Source organism: Physeter macrocephalus, chromosome 7 (genome assembly GCF_002837175.3).
Source record: "Physeter macrocephalus isolate SW-GA chromosome 7, ASM283717v5, whole genome shotgun sequence".
In the NCBI taxonomy this organism is placed as follows: Eukaryota; Metazoa; Chordata; class Mammalia; order Artiodactyla; family Physeteridae; genus Physeter; species Physeter macrocephalus.
In genome coordinates, this window is record NC_041220.1 from 111,607,217 (window position 1) to 111,632,909 (window position 25,693).

The 25,693-nt window shown below is 35.8% G+C and overlaps 2 protein-coding genes across 2 annotated transcripts in view; one reads left to right on the plus strand and one right to left on the minus strand.

Annotated features, from left to right (window-relative positions):
• The window catches only part of AIMP1 (aminoacyl tRNA synthetase complex interacting multifunctional protein 1), a 36,279-nt gene extending 35,232 nt beyond the window's left edge, over positions 1 to 1,047 (plus strand). The window contains exon 7 of the mRNA XM_007119935.4: positions 799 to 1,047. Within this exon, the coding sequence (XP_007119997.1) occupies positions 799 to 965 (167 nt within the window). The 3' untranslated portion in view covers positions 966 to 1,047. The remainder of the gene's footprint in view (positions 1 to 798) is intronic.
• Positions 1,048 to 11,012: 9,965 nt separating this feature from the next.
• GIMD1 (GIMAP family P-loop NTPase domain containing 1) lies at positions 11,013 to 21,512 on the minus strand. The gene is made up of 2 exons (XM_024119220.2): positions 19,963 to 21,512; positions 11,013 to 11,370 (listed from the first exon to the last, which is right to left on the minus strand). The coding sequence occupies exons 1-2, from the start codon at positions 20,380 to 20,382 to the stop codon at positions 11,110 to 11,112; spliced, it is 681 nt and encodes a 226-aa protein (XP_023974988.1). The 5' UTR covers positions 20,383 to 21,512; the 3' UTR covers positions 11,013 to 11,109.
• Between the last annotated feature and the right edge of the window lie 4,181 nt (positions 21,513 to 25,693).

Sequence of the window (25,693 nt, forward strand, 5' to 3'; positions counted from 1 at the left end):
TTTTTTTTTTGTTTTTTTTTTGTTTTTTTTTTTTTTTCGGTATGCGGGCCTCTCACTGTTGTGGCCCCTCCCATTGCGGAGCACAGGCTCCGGACACGCAGGCCCAGCGGCCATGGCTCACGGGCCCAGCCGCTCCGCAGCATGTGGGATCCTACCGGACCGGGGCACGAGCCCGTGTCCCCTGCACCAGCAGGCGGACTCTCAACCACTGCGCCACCAGGGAAGCCCCAGAGTAGTTATTATATTTAGCTAGATAACCCCAACATTTAAGCCATTTTCCAGTATTGTAAGAAGTCTTTAAATACTATAGCAGCGATCTAGTCATTTATTTTTTATGTTGAAACAAGTAGTAAAGCATAAGCTGCTTCTGCCATGTGTAAAAATATAACACATCAAATTATGCTCTCATCTGTTCAAAATCTTTCTTTATATGTAATGATAAAATGAGTGTCTTGTATTTTCATTCTAATCGTTTGTATTTTCATTCTAATCATTTCATTCTAATCTAATTAGAATGAATCATTCCAATTCATTGAGCTATATTACCTGTAAAACTGTTTATTGTAAGAGTAAAAAATAATATCTTTAACATTTGTAAGGAAATGACAAAATATTTTATTTTACCAATCAAGAATATAAATTGCTGACATCGTAAAAATAAAATAAGTGTTAAAAGTAAACGTTTAAATCCTGATCCGGTCTAAAGATCAGAAATTGTTTCCAAGACAATTCACTAATAATCTCTGTGGACAGTTTATTAATATGTTAGCTATGTATTTTTTTTTCGTCCCCCAACAGGAGAGCCTGACACGGAGCTGAATCCTAAGAAGAAGATTTGGGAGCAGATCCAGCCTGATCTTTACACTAATGATGAGTGTGTGGCTACATACAAAGGAGCCCCCTTTGAGGTGAAAGGGAAGGGAGTCTGTAGGGCTCAAACTATGGCCAACAGTGGAATAAAATAAAATAAAACACTTCAGTTACTGAAATACATTAGAGAAAACTTAACAATAAAAAGAAATATATTTGTCACTTGTACCTAAAATATAACTGGCTCGTTTTTGTGTTATTTCTCTTCTAGACTTGAGTAGTCTTTTACCTGGTATATATTGTTTTCAATTAATTAGAGAAACACTACATTTTTACCTATGGTTTTTGATCCTTTATGATACAGGGAGGAATTTGCCTGTGTTTCATGATGATTTATTTTTTAGTGAGGATGTTGGCTAGCACATTGCTTTTTCTTTATACATTTAGGTAACTTGAACTAGATTAACATTTAGTTTCTTATTTGTAGGCACATGTTGCATGCAATTTGAAGCCCTTGTATTTTTAGTATCTGTATTATAAACGCCCTCTCCTCTTTAAAAAGAAAAGTTAGAATTTTTGTCAGGCTTATTAACTAGTCTATATTGTAATGATATTGAAAATGACCAACTGTTGATTCTAGAGAGCCGAACAGCGTGAAAGCTAGGAGACATGGCATTTGAACATTATTGCTGTTGCTTGCCAAAGTAACCCAGACTTATATACTTAAGGTGACTTTTTTAAAAGACTGAAACTTCCAACTGTGTAGTGAACTTATTCTTTCCAATTTAACAAAATAATTAGTAATAAATTTTGACTAATTCTAAAGAATAAACACACTGCAAAATGTTACCAATGTAGTTCCCAATAAATTGACCACAAACACAGTCCACTTTTTTATTCTAGGTGACTTCAAAGATTCTTTGGATACCTAATAAAAGATTATTTATAGCTCTTATCTTTAGAAGAGCATTTAAGATTGATATCTTTTATTTTTTCATGTACCATCATACTGTCAATATATTAAAAGAAATTGTAGCCAAAAATTTAACATACATATGTATAAAATTGTCAAATTCATATTTTCACTCATCTTACAGATATTGTAGGAACAATGAAAATTAACTTAGGCACTATGAGCTTCAAGTTCACCAGCCTTGAGATGATGACTGAGATACCAAAAAAGAAATGCATCTATGGAGGTAGGAATATCTGTTCTAAAAGAAAAATGACACATACCAATATACTAGCACTGTTGCTGTTTATAGCCTACAATAGGAAGGAGAGGCAAAACAAAAAATTTTAAAACAACCCTACATGCTAAGTTATAAAAAGTATCATTTATTTAAGTCCGTGGAGTTCTCTGGTAGGCCAAGATGTGGTACCATCATGGAAAGTTTATCTTCTTTATGAAAAACTGAATATTAACAGAGCATCATTAACATCTATCTGTTGATAAGTAAACAGAAATGACTTTCCAAAGTTTTGTACTTGAGATATGTTATTCTTTCGGGAATAAAGACATTTTGTGAGTCTGTATTTTCTGATTTTTCCCAATTATATTACATTTCTATGAATAATTCTAATGTAATTTAAAGAATGTTTCAACTATTTAGATAGTTGAACTATTTATTCCCAATTTTTCAAGTTACATAAAAGCATTACTCAATCAAGTTATCCACTTAGCCCCATTCAGTCGTTATTTTTACAGAAAACTTAATTCTGTTTTATTTGTATTGCTGGGATGAGAGAACTCTTACAGAAACAACAAAAAATGATGACATTGTTAGTGAACTGGACATAACCCTTCCGGCTTCTGACTGGTATTCAGCCCGTTAAGAATTTCAACAGTAGGAGATGGTGTTAGGACACAGACTAAATAGCTAGTGCCTCTTGACATCTATTTATGTACTGCAAAGTAAACCAGAAAAAAAAGCTGACCTTCCCCCAAGATAATTTCTCGTGCAGTGTTGACCCACTTATCTTATAGTGACTGTTGACAGTACTAACTTTTCTTATATATAGAAATTCCATGTGTATTATTCTTATGAGATGAATCATTTTCAGGACATGTTGATTTTAATATATAATTGGAAATTTTTTCTGCCTTCTATGAAGAACATTAAGTATTCTACCAGTACAAGAATATTAAGTGCCCACCAAACAGATAATTTGTTGTTGCTTTTTAAAAAATATGTAAATTCTCATTTGCACTATTTACAAAATATTCAGAGTAACTCACTGAAGTTTAATAAGCACGTCAGCAAGACGGAGGGTGTGTATAGGGCCTCAGAGAATGTTAGTTTAATGAGGTTCCAAAATCTGGGTCTTTGCGGGTCCAAAAACCTGCATTTGTACATGACTTGTAGATGCTCAGTAGTCTGTAGAGCTTAATAGTATTGGTTTTGAATCCAGATTACCTAGTTTTGATTCCATCTATACAACTTAAACGCCTGTGTGATCTTGGGCAACTGTTTAGCCTCCATATACCTTACTTTCCTCATCTGTAAGATGGGTATAATAATAGTACTTACCTCATTGAGTTGTGAGGGTATATATTATGTTACACATAATAGAGGTATATAATGTTAATATCATTTTATGATAAGAATGTTCCTTTCCTGAAACTAGTGTTCCTATCTCTCTGTCCCCTTTCGTGGTATCACATTTCCTGAGAAGTTGAATTTTTGTTCAGAAGATTACTTGGTGTATGTGAAATGAACAGAGTTTCTTAAGGAATATTTCATACAGTCCCTGTCTTTCAACAGACCTAATTGTTCCGCTATACCAGATGTAGTATCTCTCCCCTCGCTAGAGATGTTTTTTACTGAAACTTTCTCTTCCTTCCCTGCACTCCCACTGAAATCCATGTTTCAGATATTTAGATGCTGGTCAGCCCTGTTCATTGATGCCCTTTCACTGGTTTAATATTATTGATAAAGTTTCAAATAGTTTTGCAATTTTCTTAGACTAGAAAGACAATACTTCTAACTATTGTGTGTTAATGTAACAAATAAAAGCAATTGTATTTTTAAGTTCTTGGCGGGTGGAGGATCACCTCACTATGGCTTATGACAAGGACATTAAAGGGGCATGAGTATACTTACTCAATTTTCTAGGGACATTATATGTTGTACCTTTAAAAATATAAAAATATCAAAGTGTACAGTGTTAGCTGTGTACTTTGGCTACATAAATTGTGACACAGTCCTGGTTCTAAGTGCTGTGCAATGGTGTGTAGGCTAAAACTTTATCGCCAAGATACAAAATAAAAACTAGTGAAGCAAATTAATGTAACACACCTAAAAATAATATTGCAAGTTGCTGTCTTGTGGAGAGAGCTTTGCCTTCCAAGTGAGGGGGATATATTAATAATATCTGTCTCATGTCATGGATTTTATTGTAGAATTATTAGTAAGATATTTAATGCTTTATAGCTAGCTAAGTAGTTTCAACACATCTTGTCAATTTAACTCCCTAGAGGTAAGCCAGCTATTTTACCCCAAAGAATCAACAGAAGATTTACATAAATGCTGGTGCTAAGGTATAACTAGCCAAAACCTAGATTTTACTAATATTCTGCTTTTCTCCATTACAATATGCTTTCTTTCTCAAATAGTCATGTGGTTTCTTTTATTTGAATGAGAATTTAACTTCTCTTTGTTTAAACTGTAGGGAAAGATAATAAGAAATTTAAAAACCCTAAACTTCAGTAGTTCATGTAAGGAGATTAAGGCAGCTCCTTTAGTGGAGTATTTAAGCGATTTTAAAGGAAGAGAGGAGGTCATTGAACACTCCTTTGGAGTGGTTACAAAGAGAATTTATCAAGTTTTTTCTTTTTGCTGAGGAAATTCTTACGAAGAATCACTTGGCAAAACTAGGCTGCCGCTGCTGGCAACTGTTGCCTTTCTAAAGAACCATGTACGTGCCTTGATTCTTTGAGTACACTCTTGTTGAGGGCACTGCTTCTGTAATGACAGTCTATCCCAGAAGTCTACTTATGAAGGATGTCACTAACTTCTAGATAGATAAATAGATGGATAGATAGATAGATAGGTAGAAAAAGTTTGTATTTAAACTAGGAACACCTCTATAGTTATACACATTGGTAGTGCTTTTTGGGTGACAACCCAAAGTTTTACAATAATAATGAAAAGAAAGATAGTTGCTAATGGCTAATATGCCTCTATACAAAACTGGATCTTCTTCAGATACCAACTTTTTGGAATGGAAAAAAATTAGTAATTTATATTTACGTTGTTGCTTATCGTACTTCTTATAGTTACGGTTCTAACTTTGGATGAGTTTTGGCAGAGATAATTCATAGGAGTATAACTAAAAAAAAATTAGAGAAAGGACCCAGAACAATGAAATAATTGTTAGTTTGAAAGTGAGCCATCTGGAATTTCAGAGTATGAATTAATTATTGTATTTTATATTTTTTCACCCTTATGTATTCCCTTGTTTGGTTTTTTCCCTTCCCCTTCGTTACTCCCACCCCCTTCCTAACATACCCTATTCCCAGTTCTCTGGATTTTTGAGTAAAATATGCGTGTATGTGTTATTTTATGTCTTCATCAACATCATTTCCTATCTGGCAGGCTATTGTCCTTAGCAACAGCAGCAGAAACAAACCTGGGGCTCCATAATTGCAAGAAAAAAGAATAATCCTTTTAAATGAAAAGGCTAACTACTCTTCTTGACTATCCTATTGCTACATAATGCATACAGAATTGTTCAAATAGCAGTTATTAATGTCTGCTCATTTCTTCAGTGGCATTCACGTGATGAGCCTTCACATCAAGGCTGCTCTGACAAAGTTTTACATTTGTTTTTGTAAATGGCCTCGTTAGAATATCATACATCCCAGTAGAGAACCGCTCTCAATATAAGCATCCACTTAACTTTTCAGCCCTAAGATATTTGGCTGATACTTGTTAATTTAAAACCCCACTCAGCTTTTCACACCTGGGGAATTTGGAAAGAACAGTGCAGGAGTCATCCAAAATCAACACCACAATTTGATTTCTCTTTGAAAAAGATTAATGAAAAATGCAAATTGAAAGTCACTTTTAATAAGTTTAGCAAAAGAGAATGATTTTGGTAGAAACTTTTTCGATAACTTTCAGTTTTCATGTGAAAGGATAACATTTTCTCTTAAAGCATATGAATTGACAATAAAAACTTCTGATGCTTGTGAAAAGAAACTTATCTTTTAAATAAAGTTTGAGTGAGAATATGGGAAATAGCAATGCCACTTAAAAATAGCCTTTTGTAAAAGAATTGTGATATGCTTGAAAATCAATAGAAGAGAAAACCTAAACAAATTCTTATTTAAAAAGGCAGAGTGTAGATAAACATAACTACAAAAAGAAAGTCTGAAATTGCCGATTGAGGTAATGTTATCTAGATGAACCAACCTAGTAAAGGTCAGAACTAGTTAGTATTAGAGATGAATTACTAATTTCCCAGGATAGTATGTACTAATGAGGCTCCAACCCTAGCTGCACAAAAGTATCATGTATACTATCTTCCAATCATCTAAGATGTTCAAAGCGTTTTCAAATACAAAGTTTAGTAGAGATTTTTGTCTTCCAGGTGAGAATAGTATACAGAAGGGCACCTGGAGGGATGTGAGGAAAGAGTGCAAATTATAGAGTCTAATAGGAAAGGTGGCAGGATGCCAAAGATGAACTTTCTGGACATCATTTATTTTACCTAGAGCTAATTCTGATCACATGGTTTGTTGCAAGTTGTAAATATCTCTAGTAATGGTGAGTTTATTCAATTTGATATACATGTGACGTCATCCAGAAAAAGCTGAACAACCAGCTTCAGGTAGATGTTCGCTACAGTGCCTTGCTATCCTTATGGTTTAACTACCCCATTACCAACTAACAAATTATTTCCCTACATCCACTATGCTGATTATTATGAGGAGCTAGAATTGCTATTGCATAGTGGTTCATGGAAGACCACATCTGGAATTAATGCCTCTGGGGTACTACACTAGAATGCAGAATGTATTAGGAAAACGCACTAACTAGAAAGATGGGGGAAGATAATGGTGAGGAATGGACCTTCTAATATTTGTATATTAAGTAAAAGAGATAATGATAAACTACCAGGAATGCTCAATGTAAATGGTAAGAAGGGACTTTTGAAACATAAGCGTTGATCTGTAAGAGGAAATAATTAACTCTCTTAGCAAAATCTAGTAATAAGGAGAAAGGAAAAACATTCCAAACATTCCATCTTCCATAGGGAAGATGGGGTAAGGAGAAAAGGATAGGGAGGAAATGAAAGTGTTCTAAAGGTCTTATTTAAATAGTTGAGGGGGTAATGCAGTGGGGAAAGAGTTCTACTTTATTATCAAACAATGGTAGAGAAGTATGTACTTCATTCTGAATTTGGGGACAAGGAAATAATTCTTAATGGGTATTAATGGGTATTAATTTATGGGTATTAATACCCATTAATTCTTAATGGGTATTAATTAGAGTAGAATGTCCAAATTATCAATAAGAAAAACTGAATAGCAACTTTATCAAATTAGCAAAACGAAGGAAAAGAAAAATGTAAGAAATACAGTAATATAAAAAAATAATAAACATAAGGTGGAGAAACATCCTGTATGCTTGCATGGGAGGATTTTAATATTACAAAATGTCCTTTGTCATAAATTCAAAGAATTTTCTTTTGAAATTAGACAAAATTAGGTCTGAAATAATGTATATAAATGAATGACTGGGAGTAGCCAGAAAATATGTTGAGAAAAGAAGACCAAGGGAAGCTTGCCATCCTAGATATCAAGGAAGAATATAGAACCATTCAAATTAAATCATTATGGTATTAATAGTGATATAAATCAAATAGATAATGAAAAAGAATTAAGAATCCAGAATAGATCCAGAAATAAAGAAGATATATATTTATATACCTATCTACCTATCTCAATAGGAAAGTTATTAATTATTTAATAAATAGAATAGATATAATTGGTTACCCATCTAAAAGGAAATGAAACTAAATCCCAATTTTGTACATTGTACATAAAAATATATAACTGTAAGAAAATTCACATTTATTTTGGCAAAAGTTACCATAACCAAAACTGAAGGATAAATAACAGAATTGAAAAAAATTTGCAACCTGAAAGGCAGAGGACTAATATTTGTAATGTATGTAGAGCTCTTCAGATTTAGCAAGCAGGAAGTATTAAAGAAAAAATACTCAGTGACACTTGTTAAAGATGATAAGGCAGACTTTATTCAGGACCATCAAGATAGGTATAGGGACCACTCAAATGGGAATTTACTGTGAGGGAGAAAGATTGGGCTCAACTCTGAATACAGCATGGGCAAGTGAGAATTTATAGCCAAGGAGCAGGGTGCATTGGATGGAAAATTACCAAGAGGGAACGAAGGGTCACAGGGATTCTGGGTAAACCCGACTAACAGAATCTTTGCTGGAGAGAGGCCAGGGTGGTTAGACAAGGAACCTGATCAGATATTGAAGGTAAAGGGTTCTGGTAAACTGACTTAGCAGGGTTCTTGCCAAAACTAAATTAAGCACAGATGGGCCTAGGAGAAGGTTCAGGAGCCAGACTAAAGTTTTTGTCAAGCAAAGAAACTTTGTATGAAGTGATCCAATAGTAAATGACAAAAAAAGATAATGTGAAGAGGCAGTTCATAGAAGAGTAAATCTAAATGACCAACATGCTTATAAAAATGCTCCAGTTAGGGAGTAGTCCGGGAAATGCAAATTAAGGTAAACAGTAAGTAAGATACAGTTTTACATTTACCAAACTGGTGTTAGCAATGGGAGTGTAAGATGATAACACTGATGACAAGAATATAGGAAAGGGTTCTCAAACGTTGTTGAAAATTAAGTTTGTTGCCACACGTATGAAAAGAAATTGAGTAAGATATATTAAAATTAAAGTGTAAATATACTTCAACTGAGAAATCCCACTCTTGGGAATATAACTTAACAGAAAAAAAATCAATATTATATTAAAAAATATGTACAAGAATAGTTGTCGGCAGAAAACTGGAATGCATATCAATAGAGGAATAGTTACATAAATTGTTTCTGAGAAAAGCAAAATATAAGATGACTAAAGAAAAGTCAAATATGTAATATCACATTCAGAGATTTATGTAAAATATATATATACAAATTTAAAAATAAATAATTCAGGGAAAAACATCACAGAAGTCTTCCTCTTTGAAACTAGAAGTACCTTTGCTCTGTTAATCATTAAAACTAGGCTGGGCTTCCCTGGTGCCCCAGTGGTTGAGATTCCACCTGCCGATGCAGGGGACACGGGTTTGTGCCCCGGTCCGGGAAGATCCCACATGCCACGGAGCGGCTGGGCCCGTGAGCCACGGCCACTGGGCCTGCGCGTCCGGAGCCTGTGCTCCGCAACGGGAGAGGCCACAACAGTGAGAGGCCCGTGTACGGCAAAAAAAAAAAAAAAAAAAAAAAACTAGGCCAGCCTCAGAGATCTTGAATCCTTAATGATTCTGCACAATATATCTTTCCTTTAGCTAACTAGTATTTGTGTTCTGTAAAGAGTTAGCTGACATCACATGAATGAAGAACATGAAGAACTCAGAACATGAATTTTCCACTCTTCACTAGGCACTGCAGTTTCACCTTCTCAACTTCAACTTTCTGTCTCCAAGCCACTAACCCCTGGGGAAGGGTCCATTTTTACTTAACTTCCAAAACTCAGCCCAATTGTTGAGGCTCCCACTTTACAATCCTGGACCCACAGTGATAGACGGGGACCATGCAGAGAAATAGAGATGTTGTTTCAAGTTGGAATTTGTATTATGCTTTCCCTTAGAAATACTTTATAAATTTGTACTAGAAGTTCACGTAATATTAAACTTTAGGTACACTTTTGAGGATTAGTCTGGGAGAACAACCACGAGCTGTAATCCTGTTTTTAATGGAAAATAAAGTATAATGCACACTAAAAAAGCAATTTACAAATTAACTTTATGAAAACAAGCTGTTTGTAAGTTGGGGACTACCTTAGGAAAGAATCTTATAAATGATAATGCTCATGTGCCATGTTAAACCTGAGGGTGATCTGATGCTGACTTGTTGACGGACTTGGCTGTTACGATTGACTAGAATTAATTTCCTTCAATCCTCACTGCTGCCTTTGAGATTATCCTGGATCTCTCTACTAATCCAAATTGACCGACCTTCCGAGGTAGACTGGAAGCCTCTTTTTCAGTCAAGCTTTATTCATATTTGGTTACTACAATTGTTAACGGTTATTTCTGCTGCAGAGTTCAGCTCTGAGCTTTTACCTGTATTTCCAAGCCTTAATAGGAACCAGGGGTTATATGAAAGTGGAAGAGGAAGTTAACATTTACTGAGCGTCTATATGTGCTAAGTTGTTTCATCATTACAGTAAATATGAAGTAGGTATCTCACATGAGGAACAGGCCTTTACAAGTTTAATTTTTTAGGATCAAGTAAGCAGTGGAGCAAGTTTTGAAAATATGGATAATAATTTATTCATTTTTAGCTTTTATTTAGGTATAACATATATAGTAAACAGTTGGTAAGTCAAAAGTGTTTAATTGTCGAATTTTCCCAATGGGAACACACTCTGTGAAACCAACATCCAGATCAAGAAATAGAACATTACTGGAATCTGAGAAGCCGCCCCGGTGTGTGCTTTCACTCACTATCCCCCGCACCCCACCAAGGGTAACTTGACTTCCAGCACTTCTCATGTCAAAATAGTTAAAATTACATTAGTTTTGACTGTTTTTGAAATGTATACAAATGGAATCATAGAGTATGTATTCTTTTATGTCTGGATTCTTTCTTTCAACATTATGTTTGGGTAATTCATTGATCTTGTTACATGCAGTTGTAGTTTGCTCATTCTCATTACTGTATAATATTTCATTGTTTAAATATACCACAGTTTGCTTATCCGTTTTACTCTTAGTAGACATTTGGATAATTTCCAGTTTTTAGCTATTATGAATAGTACTGTTACGAACATTCTTGTACATACATGTCTCTTAGTGCACAAATGTGTACATTTTTGTTGGATATATACTTCAAAGTGTAATTATTGTGTCATAGGATTTGCCTTAGAAATCTTATTTTGAATTGCCAAACAGTTTTCCAAAGTGGTTTTACCAATGTACACTCTCGCTGGCAGCACATGGAAATTCTGATGGTCCACATTCATGCTAACAAAGGCACTTTTGAAACCAGGCTGCTGACTCTAAAACCCAAAGCCCTTTTCCTTTCACCTAAATCTCATTTAAAGGTAAGAACTTGGTAACAATTTTCTTTTATAAATTCTACTATTCTTTCTAAGATTTTTAGTCTTTGTTCATTAAGTGAGTTTCCTTTTTTATACTGGAAAATATATCTGTGCTGAATAGAATTTAGTAGGGTTAGCAGTGTATCAGAGGCCTCATGTAAGTATTCATCTTCATTGAACCCAGCCTCTTCTATTTTTTCTGCATGGGTGAAAAGAATGGCAGTGTAATTCTTCCAAGCATGTCCCAGAAGTTCCTGAAAGAGAGAAGTTAAATGGCTATTTGCCTTGGACTATATTTCTCAAAGAAGAGCTGAGGAGTTATTATGGTTTAACACAGTCAACAGATCTGTACCTCATTATGTTTCTAAAAGCTGGAATAGATAATGGAAATGATGATGGGGTCAAGTAATGTAAGCAAATGGACAGAGATGGGTGGGCTTTCTTTAAAAAAAGGCTTTAGTTCTCCATTTTATCTTGTTGTTATAATTTATGTATATACAACCTCAAAACTGCATATTATCAATGCTGCATATGATTTAATTACATTTGCAACATTCAGCAGTCATTTATACTTGCCTGTCAACCTGAATCTTTTAGAACCACTGAATTCCTTTGTGAGAGCACCTTGCCCAAGGGAATTGTTTTATCTCTTTCTGTAGGAATGTTGTGTTATCATCATCACTGAAAGCATTTTCTAAGGATTTATAATTACATAATCTGGTTACAATCTGTCAATTAATCAGATGACATGTAATGGAAATGCTAAGATCAAACTACATTTGGTAATTTGGAGCAACTACAAAATACTACTGTGACTCGCATCCTCTTCACATACCTGGAATCAAACCCAATTTATCGGGTGACTTCCTCTAATGTGGGTTAAAAACACTGCAGACCGGTATTCCTTTGTTTAGTAATATGTAGAAGTTGGTTATGTAATAAATTCTTGTTTGATTAGTGAAAATGAGCTGATATAAAGCAGAAGTAATAGCACATGGCAGATTGCTCACGCAATATGAAAGGCATCTAGAAATAACCATTTAACTTTTGAATATTTCCAAAGTTATGTGAAATCATAACAATGTGACAGTAAAATTCCTTCCATTCCAAACACTCCCATAACAAAAATATTTCCAAAGCTGCTACTAGTTTTTAATAGCAAGAGAAGTATTAAATGCTTAGGAATAAACATAACAAGAAATATCTAGAACATCTAATAATTAAAAGAAAAAAAGGAGAAAAACTAATATTTAGTGCCGGATATTATGCTAAGCGCTTTACATACTTTATCTCTTTTGAAGCTCAACATGGTGATTTGTGGGAGATACCATTATGATATGGAGAAACTGATGTATAAAGAGGTTGAGTACAAACAGAGAGAGGCATTAGCACAAACTCTAGTTTATAAAAATCTTGAAAAAATTGAATGGCAGTTTGGGAAACTGTTTTGAATGAATATAGGATTCATATTTATAATATTGAACAACTGAAAAAAGATTGAAAGGGAGAAGAGGGAAAGAAAGCGGGAAAGAAAGTAAAAGGAAGGCAGGAAGAAAGAGGAAGGGAAGGAGGGAGGAAGGAAGAATCAGGACTTGTAAATCGAATATGAAAATACAGGAACTGTGGGACAATATATTTAAATTAGAAATATCTCAAGACTGTGGTTACCAGTTATAACTCCTAACACAGTCTGACTTTTATCAGAGCTATTCATTTTCACATTTATTTCTATAACTTGGCCATGACCTCTTTGAAGGCAAAGTCTATGTCTTTCTATATCAATCAAAGCCTCTAATACGTTGTAAACTCTCAATAAATATGTTGTATTAATTTGGAATTTAGACCCTCACCATCATCTCAAATAGAAGGTTTAGGGTTTTATTTATTAATTTTGATTCCTCAATTTTGAAATTTAATCTTTTGGACACAAAACTGTACTTTCTGTAAAACTTTTCTACTCTAGTTCATTATCACAAATTCGCCTGTAATCTGCACTTTCTATTTTGTATTCAGAGGGACTCTCTCAAGGTATAGGTCCAAAATTTTTGCTCATATCTGTTCAAAATGTGTATGTTTATACCATAGAATAATTGTATATTTCTAGTTCTCCTGAAATGCCCTGCTTCAAGAAAATCCTCAGACATTTCCAGATCAGTACATTAGGGAATAATTATTTAAACAGAAAGATTCTGAATTTTACAAAAGAATTTTTCAAAGAAGTACTTTAATTGGCATATACTTATGTGCCTTTAAAACGCAAATTAGCAAAACTTTAACCCAACCTTTAAAGGACATAGCTCTTTTATAAATCAAAGTATATGTGCAATGTCAACATCACATTTTAGCTAATAGTGACATAGCAAAATTACCAGACCTCTTCAGAGTTTGTCGTATATTCTATATACTCCAACACATCTCTTGGGAGAGAGAAGTCAGAGAATTGCAAAATAAATAAACCATGTTGTGGGTTGAATTGTAACCCCTTTCTCCAAATTGATATGTTGAAGTCCTAACCTCCAGTACCTCAGAAGTGTCTTTATTTGGAAATAGGGTTATTGCAGATGCAATTAATTAAGATCATTAGGGTGGGACTCTAACCCAATATGTCCTTATAAAACAGAAATTTGGACAAAGACATGAATACAGAGAGAACACCAGGTGAGCATAAAGACAGCCATCCATAAGCCAAGGAGAGAATCCTTGGACAGATCCTTCACTCACAGCCCTCAGAAGGAACTAACCCTGCTAACACCTGTTTCAGACTTCCAGGGTCCAGAACTGAGAGACAATAAATTTCTGTTGCTTAAGCCAGCCAGTTAATGATACTTTTTATCACAGCCCCAGCAAATTAATCCAAATGGTTGAAAAATTAATGAAGTGCTAAATGTATCAGATTTAGGTTCTGGGAATAGAGATTTCTGGGCCATTTACATCAGAATCACCTGGGATGCTTGCTAAAAATGCATCAAAATCTTTAGGGGTGGAGCTTGGGAATGTGAATTTTAAAAAGCACTCTAGGGGGTTTATTCCTTCTGCAAATACTTATTGAGGATCTACTTTGTTTTGGGAACAAGGAGTGGTACAAGACAGGTACATTTCCTGCTTATATCTAGTGGAGATTCTTGTTTACTAACTAAAGTTAGGTCTAAGGAGGAGGGACAGAAAGGAAAAAAAATACTTTCAGTTTGTTGTAATCGCAAGTGTTATGATAGAAAATATATTGGCAGTATGGAGGCAAACATTTAGCCTAGTTTTGGATGGGAGAGGTGGCAAGTGGGGGTAAAGGGAGGGGTCAGAAAAAGTTTCTGGCATGTGATGATACCTTGAGCATAGGAATTAACAAAGGAGTTCTCAGGCAGTAAAGACATACCAAGTAAAGAAAGTGATTGAGCATTATTGGGAATTGTATAGTATTGGGATTTTATTTCTATACAACTAATTGAGCCTTCATCACTCTTGTCTCTAGAAGTTTCTCAAATTTAGAGCCAGACCTGGTATTCACTCAGCACATTATTGATACATTCATATTGATTGTCAGGATATTGAAATGTTTAATACAAGTCAATAAATAGCCATTGTCCTTAACCCCTTGAGTGTTACCCCCAGACCTATTCCCTGGGTATTGGTTGATGCAGGGGCTATATTTATTATTAACTATTTTTACAACATCCCATAACAAAAATTCATGCTAAATAAACTGTTTGGCTCAAGTGGTTCCTTCCTGAGTTATATATTATAACATAGACTTCTCCTCTTGCTAGGTTAGTACCTATTGCATTAAAGGGCATAACATTCACAGTGTGTTTTTAGTTCCTGGCTTTCTGTATTGTAACATTAACATGTTGCCTCTTTGTCTCCACCAGACATCTTCTGTATTTTAAGCCATAATATCATTCGGGAAACATGAGTTAAAACGCCTAAGGATAATAGTTTTGTAAGCTTGACACCACTTACAAGTCCATGTGTTCAGCCACTGCAAAGTTTTTACATGTTGATAATTATTTATGAAAGGATGCTCATGTCCTAAACTGTGAGAGAAATTGCACTTTTGAATTGCTGCCAAAAATAGAAGAGAATGGTTGATTTAGCTTATATTCTTTAGATTGATTTTTGGCCAGCAAAGAGTTGAATATTTGAAAGTAGTGTCACTTGGTTTATAGTCATCATGTTAGTGGCCAAACATTCTTTATGGATCCAGAGAAAGAATAATCACATTTGATTGATACCTCACATAAAAAATCCAAAAGGAAGTAAGTTAATGTAAGTTTCTGGTGTTAATAATTTAAATATAGTACTAAGCTAGATGGACATTATACAATCAATCATGAGTTGTTTGGTTTCATGGTGCTAATGGGTATGAGTCCATCTAGTCCTTTTGGGACAACTAGTTAGGATATAAACTGTTTTCCAGGAATTACGTTCATTTTCCCAGGACCTCACCAGCCCTGCCCCACTTGTTTGTGGTTGATGAAATCATAGCATCTGGACATTTTAGGGGGAAACTTTAAAAAAAGCCAACTATTACATCAACTGAGAAAAACATTATCATGGATCAGGAGGACAATAAGGACCATTCTTTATATTTTATGCTATTCCCTTATTCTCTTCCCACTTAGAGCACCACATTTTCCTTCTTAGAGAGCCAAAGCTGAATGATAAGCCTCGTTAGATCAGATTTAGAGAATAGTCAACCTTAGAGATCATCTGTCAAAATTGCCTTATTTTACAGATGAGGGTATTAAGGCCTTGTGATGTTAAATGGCTTGGCCAAAGCCACATAGCTGATTATTGGCAGACTTGGGCCTGTAACAGAGGTTCCTTGACTGGCAGGGGACCCCTGTCCTTCACTCTAAATTGGGGCTTCTTAGTTTAACATTACTAAGCCAGTGAATTTTTTTCCCAGATTTTTTTCTAAATAAGGAAGTCCCTATAAATCAGGGCCGTGTAAGTTTTATTTCACTCTTACTTTCTTCTGAAGCCTATCAAAATAATCCCAAAGAAGGCTACAAATAATATGTCCCAATTTTAGGGTAAAACAAATACTAACAATAAAGTCACAATGATCATAGGTAACATTTATTATGCACTTGCCATGTGCCAGTGTCTGAGTTAATTTACTATTATGTTAATATGACATTAATTCCAAAAGTAACCCAGTAAACTATTATCTTTCCCAATAAACTATTATCTTTCCCAATTTACCAATGAAAAGATTGAAGTTTAGAGAAGTTACTTACTCAAGGTTACAAAGCGAGTAGCTAAGTAAGAACTTGAACACAGGTATAACTTACTCCACCCATGCTCTTAACATCTATAATATGTTGCTTATATCTAGTAGTTCATTTGAATAAGTACTCATCACAATCTAGGTAGTGCTGATGGCAATAAAAACAATAACAGTAATGGCAATTTTCTGCAAACCTACTATGAACCTGCTGTAATTCAGGCACAATGCCAAGCACATTACATTTATTAAATATAGCCCTCAGAACTCTTCAATTAGGTAAATTATCCCCATTTTATAAGTGAGGAACTGAAGCCAAGAAAGTCTTAGTAACATTTATAGTCATATACCTAGAACTGTTAACAGGCTTATTTTTCAACTGAATTCAATAGAACACCTAAGCCCATGATCTTTGTTTAGTATGTTCAGGCCTTACATTGGCCTTTCTGAGCCTTTCCTGTGTACACCCATCTGTAACATCAGCAGTTGAGTTGTTCATTCAAAATTAAAATATATGATTGAAGCCTGAATATATACAGTGATAATATGTACATGATACCATGATCATGGAAAGAATTTAGTCAATTCCTGGATTCAATTCCTGGTGCACTTTGGCTGCATGCTAGCACTTTCCCTCAGGTGACTTTATTATAGATGCTCTGATCTATTATTGGGGGATTTTTTAAAAAATTAAAATGATAGATAACATTCAGATGAATCATTCCCTTTATTTCCCAATTTTGGGGAGATGACTCACTGACATCTCCACCATTTTACTGTAAATTAATGAAGGCCTAACATAAAGAAAAAGGGATCATTTGAGGAACTGTTTTAGTTGTCACAGTTGGCAGCTTATAACCCCTCTGTAAAATATTGGAGCACAAATTGAGAGATATTTAAAGAGACAACAGAGGTACAGGAAAGAAGAGGTCACTTCTCTGGCACTAGCCTTGCAGACTACTTCCATGGAAGGCATCAGTGCCCCCAGAAAGGGGGAAAGGAAAAGGGGAAGGCAGATGTTCTATTCCCCATTTTGCATGAGTCAGGAAGAAGGAGAAATCCAGGGTGTGTCTGAAACCAGAGGACCTTAGCAGCTCCTGCTCTTTCCTAACAGCTGTTGGTCCTGTTGAATATTCAGACATTCTGCAGCTGCTCCCAATCTGTGAGCATATCCAGGTGGTTGCCACTAGTATCTGAGGCACCTTCAGGAAGAAGGTCATAAACAGCCAGCCTGTGCATAGGCAATCTTCAACCAAAGATCAAGGTGATAAGCCCAGAATAGGAATGCAGTGCCTCCTAGGGGTCGAGGCCCCTCTGAGGATTACTAAATCTTGGCTGCTGAGTTCTCCCGGGAGACAGAAGTTATTTATTCTCGAAAAAAATATTCTGGATCTGAGTTTTTCCCTAGCCCATCTCCTCTGTGCCTTCAACTCCTGAATTGGCCACTGACATAAGGAAGGCAGCCATAAGAGGAGAAGGCTATATGCCAAATACCATTTAAAAGGATCAGAGACATGTATGAATCAAATTCACTTGCATAAAAAACAATTAGGGAATTACAATATTGTTCTATATCCTAAAACTGGAAAAAATCTATTTTCAAAATGTATGTCTCTTAAAATATCCTGTCTGGACTAGCAGAAAGAAAAATCTGGAGACATATGGAGAGGGTCAGGTTAGTTTTTGAGAACTATTTATGCATTTACTGAATTTAGTGGGTTACATGCATCTATAGCTTAAGCTAAATGTCTATTTTATAGCAACTTTAAATGAATTTTTAAAGTGTTTAAAAATTACACTGACTGTATGGCTGCAGGTCCCCCCCACCCCCCGCGCCACTTGATTTCTACCAGAAATATTGTTTGAAATGCAGACTTTAATTGGTTGGGGGGTGGTTTATGGGCTTTCTTAGATTCCACATTGTTTCTTAATTGCAGTCATCTTCTTTTCTTCTTCTTTGCTTTTGTACAGAATGTCCTTGATTTTTCAGGAGTTAGATGATGAGGATTATTTTTTTATACTCTTGTCAGCCTAATTTTTTCCGCTAGTTTCTTGTGATTACACATATGGCTTTTTTTTTTTTTTTTAGAAACATGCACAGTTACTGAAAAAACGTGTGTCTGTCATTTAGAACAATCTTATACCTTTACTAGTTAAAGGAAGATATCTTTCTTTAAAGCAAAGTATACTGTTTTTCTAAGTGTAACAGATTCTGCATGAGCATAATCAGAGATGGGACCAAAAGAAGAACAGCATTTATACAAATTCATTTTGAATTAAAAATGTCTACTCTCTATTTTTTTTTTTTTTTTTTTTGTGGTACGCGGGCCTCTCACTGCTGTGGCCTCTCCAGTTGCCAGGCACAGGCTCTGGATGCACAGGCTCAGCAGCCATGGCTCACGGGCCTAGCCGCTCCGCAGATGTGGGATCTTCCCAGACCGGGGCACGAACCCGTGTCCCCTGCATCTGCAGGCGGACTGTCAACCACTGCGCCACGAGGGAAGCCCTCTCTATTCTTCATGTAGTTTACTTGTGAAGCTTCTGGGAGAGATGTGTTCTCTGACTTCAGTGACTTAATGAGGCTACTGAATAATACTAATCAAGTCCAGCAGTTAAATTTGGGTGGCCTCAGACTGGAGAGTCAAGAAATTGAATAAATGAACAAACAAACAGGGATGAACCACTAGTCAAAAGTGGCATATGTTGTTTTTGTTCACCCTGAGGTCCCTGTGATCTTCTCATGGCTGGCATGGAGCAGTTACCCTACAGATGATGAAACAAGCAAATCTTCTGAAATTCCTGATTTCTTTCCTGTTAATAAAGTATAAATCTCCCCTGAATATTTACCGTGGTGTAGGTCTCAGTTGATGCCTCCTTCACTGAGGAGTTATACATTGCCCTACTTTGGCACTTAATGCATTGTCTTATACTTGTTTATCTATTTGTCTCTTCTAGACTGTGAGCTTTTTGAGACCAGGGCTCATATATTACTCACCAATCATTAAGCTCTGTACTGGTGCTCAATACAGTGTTCAGTGACTGAATCAGACAGTAGTGCCCCATTTATGGCAAACTGTAAGAGGTTGTCCCTTGATGTTGAATGGATGCAAGTAAGTATTTTAGTTCAGTGGTTCTAAAACTTCACTGTTTTAGAGAAATATATGGCAAGTTTATGCAAATACAGATAGGCAAGCTCTACTCCTGACATTCTCTTTCAGTAGGGCTTGGATGAATCTGCATTTTTAACAAACAGCTCAGTTGATTCTGATGCAGATAGTCTGAGACCACACTGACAATCAATCAGATTCACAGTTCTTAGGGGTCTGAGACTTAGTTAACCTCTGAAGTTCAGTATCTCATTTTTTTGTTTTGTTTTGTTTTCTATGAGCCAGTTACAAAATGACTGAATTCCTTTAAAGGAAATTGTAAAAATGACTCTTGGTGGGAAAATCAAGTAATTTTTACCAATTATTCCTATGTGACCAGCACTTGTTTTAAACTACTTGCTTTAAACTTGCTTTAAAACTACTCTTTTAACCAGTTTTTCATAGTTTTTTCCTATTAAGATAATGTCCTTCAAATGGGAATAATGTCATCAGCGTAATTGCCTCTTTTTTATTACCTGGATCATCTGGACTGGGGAAGATTCTTCCTGTTCACATAGAGGCACATCCACCCTCTGGACCAGCAGTGCAAGGTGCAGACCCTCTTGACCGAAGTGATGTGCCAGGGCCTCCCTGACTTCCTGCTTCACATGCTTCTTGCTCAGCCTGCTGTGCGGATAACCTGGAGTGTCCAGCACCTGGACCTGCAGGGTTACCTCTTGCCCCCCTCGACGCATGAAGCTGTGGAAGTGACAGCTGCGGCCCAGACTGCAATCTTTGGTCACAGAACGTGGAGCAAAGCTGCTGTGGAAGTCAGTGCTTCCCAGAAGAATGTTCCCAGCAGAACTTTTTCCACTTTGAGTCATGCCAAAGAGGACCAAGTTGATGGTCATCTTACTGGAGTCCATCATGGCTGTGGGTAAACAAAGGCTCAGCATAAGCAGTCAGGCTTCTACACTCCCCCAATGTAAGACTTCTTACCTGGCCGAGAGCACTCCCAAGTATTGACTTCGATTTGCTTTCCCCTTATTCTTAGTGTCTAAAGCATGGAGGAGCTCGCCACTGAAGTGGGGACCCCTCAGTGACAAAGGGAAAATGGAAATAATACTAGTAGTTTGCAGTGGGAGAGGAGAGAGAAATCAAATACAGATAAGGAAGGGAGGAGGAAACAATAACTGCAGGAAAATTAGAAAAAAAATTACATGAAGATGGTGTAAACCATGTTTAGGAGGAATATGTTAACTTATCAATGTGACAGGTGAGTTGGTTTAGGAATGGGGTCCTGAGGTCTCTCAGTTCAGGAACAAAGGTAGCAGCAATATTTGAAAATTATTCACTCTTGGAGGAGAAGGAACAGTACAGTGGAAGAAATGGCCCTTCTTGCATTTTAAATAACGTTCTGCACCTCCCCACTCCCTGCCTCCCCACCCCTTGAATATACAAGTGGCATCTGCAAAAAATTATCTTTCCTGACTTCCTGAATGCTTCGGTCCTATGAAACATGAATAATATTAAAGGAAGACTTCTGTTTCTGTTTACTAATTTTTTAACAACTAGGCAACATTTTGATGAAAATGAGAACTACTTGTAATATCTGTTATGAAATAATTAAACATCTCCATGGTTCATCATAGTTAAGTATTGGCTCCTCAATGAAGAAAGGAAAGGCCAACACATTGTGCAGTTCAGTTAGGAGGGAGGAGAACCTGGGGAGAATCTATTTCATTTACAGCACCCCTAAAATGTAGTTATTTTTGTGTAGAACATAAGCCCCTTATAGCATTTTAAGGTCATCCATCATTTTCATTAGATTGATAAGGCAGAGCTACTGGCCAATTGCCAAATGTACTCAATCTGCTGATTCAGAAATAAAGACATTTAATATTGCATATTTATTATTTTTGCTTATAACTTGTACTTCAACTATAAAGTTTTATGTACCGCTGGCCTTTCTTGTCCTCTGATGCCCCTCACCCTACTCACTCCAGACGCTAATATGAACATGTTGAAGGAACCTCATACCTCATACAAAAGACACTCACCTTAAGGGTCCCTGAAGGTGACCCCAACTCACCAACTCATTCAGCTGTGTCAGCTGCACCATAGACACTCAGATTTCTTTTTACTCCTGAATTAGATGTGTGATTTTTTTTTTTCAAGAATTAATTATGGAATCACAACCGATTTGCTCTATGTCACTTACCTTTTCCAATCTTAAAAATGCTTTCTCCACAGACTTCCCTCAAGCTGGTACAGTTATGAACTTCAACCTTCTGGCAGTGTCACTGTACCACTCTGAGACTGATACTGTATGTATTTTATTTAGTTAATCTATTACCAGAATCCTTTCTATAAATGATTAGTTGTCTTCCTCTAATCAGCACTGAGTTTTTTATGTCACCTGACATGTGTAACTGCAATAGGTACTTCCTGAAACTTCTGTTTCCGGGATTAACTTCTTTGTTTAACAGAATTGCTAATAGGTAACAATTTATCTTACAGCCTAAAGAAATGCAAGATTGGCAACTGTTAAATAGAAAGTAGGCATTGAAAAGCAATGATCACAATTTTTTCCATTGTAATTTACATATTTACTACTTCATGAAAAAGTTTCAACAAATAGATATATAATATACATGCAAGAGATATTGACTTCATAACAGTATTCATAAATTCAAAAGTTCTCTAAGAAAACTCTCTTGGTTATTTCCATGCAATTGAAATTTATTATTTGATGTGATCACTAGCATGATTATATCAACACATACAGTTTCCATATCAATGAATGATAACGTATTTCAGAAAAGGAGTACTTAGCTGTAACTTTGTTAACATATTTCAGAAACGGAGTACTTAACTATAACTTAAGGCCAAATAAATTTTGCTTAAAAATTGGGGTTTTATTTTGTTATTAAAAGATTAAATTTGGGCTTCCCTGGTGGCGCAGTGGTTGAGAGTGTGCCTGCCGATGCAGGGGACACGGGTTCGTGCCCCGATCCGGGAAGATCCCATATGCCACGGAGCAGCTGGGCCCGTGAGCCATGGCCGCTGAGCCTGTGCTTCCGGAGCCTGTGCTCCACAATGGGAGAGGCCACAACAGTGAGACGCCCGCGTACCGCAAAAAAAAAAAAAAAAAAAAAAAGATTAAATTTGATTTTTCCACTCTTTAGTATATAATCCATATTTTCCAACATACATTCTTAGTTTATAAGTTGTAGAAACTTTCATATCATTATATTCTGGTTCATCTTCTCCTGTACCTCTCAAAAAGTCTGTGAAGTATGTATTTCTGTGTGAAGGAATTTTGGAGACATCTGGAATGCTTTATGACTTCATGGGCAGAAAGTTTAAAAGTCTTCTTCCTGTGTGGATATGACAAAGAAAACACAAAAGGGATTTATTCCTCTGACAAGCACGTTTGGCTTTCTTGAATGAAGCAGAAAGAACCTCCCCCAGGTGGCAGTAGCAGCCTGTTTCCTAAGAAGTGATTTCGAACCAGAATTTATTTTCATTTTCTTCTGCAAACCATAAACTGACATTCTTCAATTAGGCAATTTATATCAACACATATTAATTGTGTGGAAAATCTTTTGAACAAAGGCAAAACTAAGCCTTCTTTCCTATGTCCCTTATAGAAAGTGACTAGTATAGAAAGTCTTTAGTTTTCAAAGTGCCCTCTTTGAAATCATAGTTTAAATCATTTGCTGGGTGCAACAGTTGATGGCTTAAAAAATAAAGTTCAGAGTTCATATGTGTAGTGAAAAGTTCTAATGAGACTGCAGAATTTAAAAATAATTTTCAACAAATTTAATGGAGGTTTTAGATCTGTGTCAATTTAGAGATCATATAGTAGGGTAATGTATTGGTATTTGATGATGTTTAATGATTGATGTTCATTCTTTTTGAATCAGGGTGAAAAACCAACTTGAAATATTACCTTCACTCTTTTCAGTAACTTGGCTAAACATAATATAGCAGGGATAACTTTAATAGCTGGCTCCAGGATTTCTCTGAGGAAGGGAACTGTCTTTGTTTGAGAAAATAGTTTGATTAGCTACTTGAGGTAGAGAAGGGGATCCTGAGAGCGTGAGCCAAATTCACTAACAATGATGGTCAAACTGCTGGGGATGAGGGAGGAGCCAAAAAAAAAAAAAAAGTAGAGATAATCAAGGTATATATAGAGGAGGGGAGAGGAAGGAAGGGAGGGAGGGAGGGATGGAGAGAGGAAAGCTAAGAGGGAGAGATAGAAGAGAAATGAGAAGGAGGAGGAGGAGAGAATAAGAACTATAACATTAGAACATAAAAGGAAACTAGATCTCCCACTTGTGGAAATGGCTAAGTGACTATGTTAGAGCAGAGATAGCTAATGTTCAATTTTAACTTTTTACATTTCTGGGATGTAAAGTCAGCCGTGTTCACAATTCCCATGTTCGCAATTACCTTTTTATTTTTGTTTTGTTTTAGGTTGTTCTTAACCTTTTACCTTATTTTATTTTTATGGAAATTAATAGAAAGGCCTGAGGTCCATCTTAGGTTAGCACAGAACAAGGACCACAAATGCTGGAGACTGTAAAATGACATCTGAACTGAATCAGGAGAGGAAGGAGGTTGAAGCTAGGACACTAATCCCTAGGCACTTGCAGGAATCTATGGGAGGACCTTGAACTTTTCCACAATCTATGAAATGAGATATTATGTGGTAAGGGTGACTCTAGATGACATAGTAACAATTATATTTTAAATTACACACACGCATGCACACATGCACACACGTGCGCACACACATGGGCACACATGCACACACACACTGTATTAGTTTGCTAGGGCTGCCAAAACAAAGTGCCATAGACTGAGTGGTTTAAACAACAGAAATTAATTTTCTCATAGTTCTGAAAGCTGGAAGTCTGAGATCCAGGTGTCAGTGGGGTTGGTTTCTTCGGAGGCCTTGCTCCTTGGCTTGTTAATGGCCATCTTCTCCCTATGCCTTCATGTGGTCTTTCCTCAGTGTGTCTGTATCCAAGTTTCCTCTTTTTATAAGGACACCAGTCATACTGGATTAGGGCCCACCGTAATGACTTCATTTTAACATAATTACCTCTTTACAGGCCTTATCTCCAAATACAGTCACATTCTGAGGTACTTGGTGTTAGGACTTTAACATAGGAATTTGGTGGTAGGGGAACATAATTCAGTCTGTAATACACACACTCACATTTATATCAAATGTTAATTGATATGTGTGTGTATGTGTGTGTATATATATACACATATTTATATAATTATGTAAATTATGTCTCACACACGTATTAACGTGTGTGTATATATTATGTATAAGTTATAATTGTGTAAATTATATGTCTCTATACTCAGTAAAATTGTGTCCCTATACTCCATAAAATTGATTTAGTATAAGTAGTTCTCGACTTAGCAACTTTATTAATAGTGAGATTGGTTTATAGCTTTCCATTTTTATCATATTTGTCAGGTTTTCAGATGAGGAATGTGCTAACCTCTTAAAATGAATTAGGAAAATTTCTTTATTTTATGGTACTCTGCAATAATTTGGATACCTTGGCAATTACATATCCCTTGAAGGTTCGAAGAAACTTTCACAAAAACAGCTAGACCCAGCAACTTTCTGGAGGTCATTCCAGAACAACTTAAAAAATTGCTGTCATAGTAATTTGACTCTTCTTATGTCAATTTTGGTGATTTATTATATAATAAACATTTTAACCATATTTTCATTTTTTAATGTATAATTATCTCCATTTCTAGCATTAGATCCCTTTTCTTGTTCTGTGACGGCTTTTTGTTGGGTTTGGCTTTATATACTTAATAAATATTTGCACATATGTGCATGTATGTGTGCACATATGAGTATGCATTTGACTTTTGTACTTTTTTTGTTTGAAGTGGATTTCCGTGAACATAAATGAAATGTATAATCTGATGCCTCTAGGATATAATGAATGATTTGGCCTACAATAACTAAATTTTGATCACCAGCTCCAAGCCAGTTAGTTGAAAATTGAGAATCACAAGTACACTCATTTTCAATTACAATATAGTGAGTCATTATACAAATATATGTCATTATTGAAGAAACGAACACAACTTCGAAAGCAAGAGAACAACCAGTAGAGTTTGAATTCAAATCATTTCAAAGCTCACAAGCCTATTCTTGAAAAATTTCTGCTAAATTCTTTACCCTAATTTAGATCCTCTTTGCTAAAGGACTTTTCTTAT

What these genes read in the sequence shown, in the direction of transcription:
- GIMD1 (XM_024119220.2), bottom strand. Translation starts at nt 20,382, where the DNA reads ATGCTGAGCCTTTGTTTACCCACAGCCATGATGGACTCCAGTAAGATG. An exon ending in CCCCAGTCCAGATGATCCAG is followed by an intron (nt 11,371 to 19,962) that starts GTAATAAAAAAG and finishes TCTCTCTTTCAG; the next exon opens with GAACTTCTGGGACATGCTTG.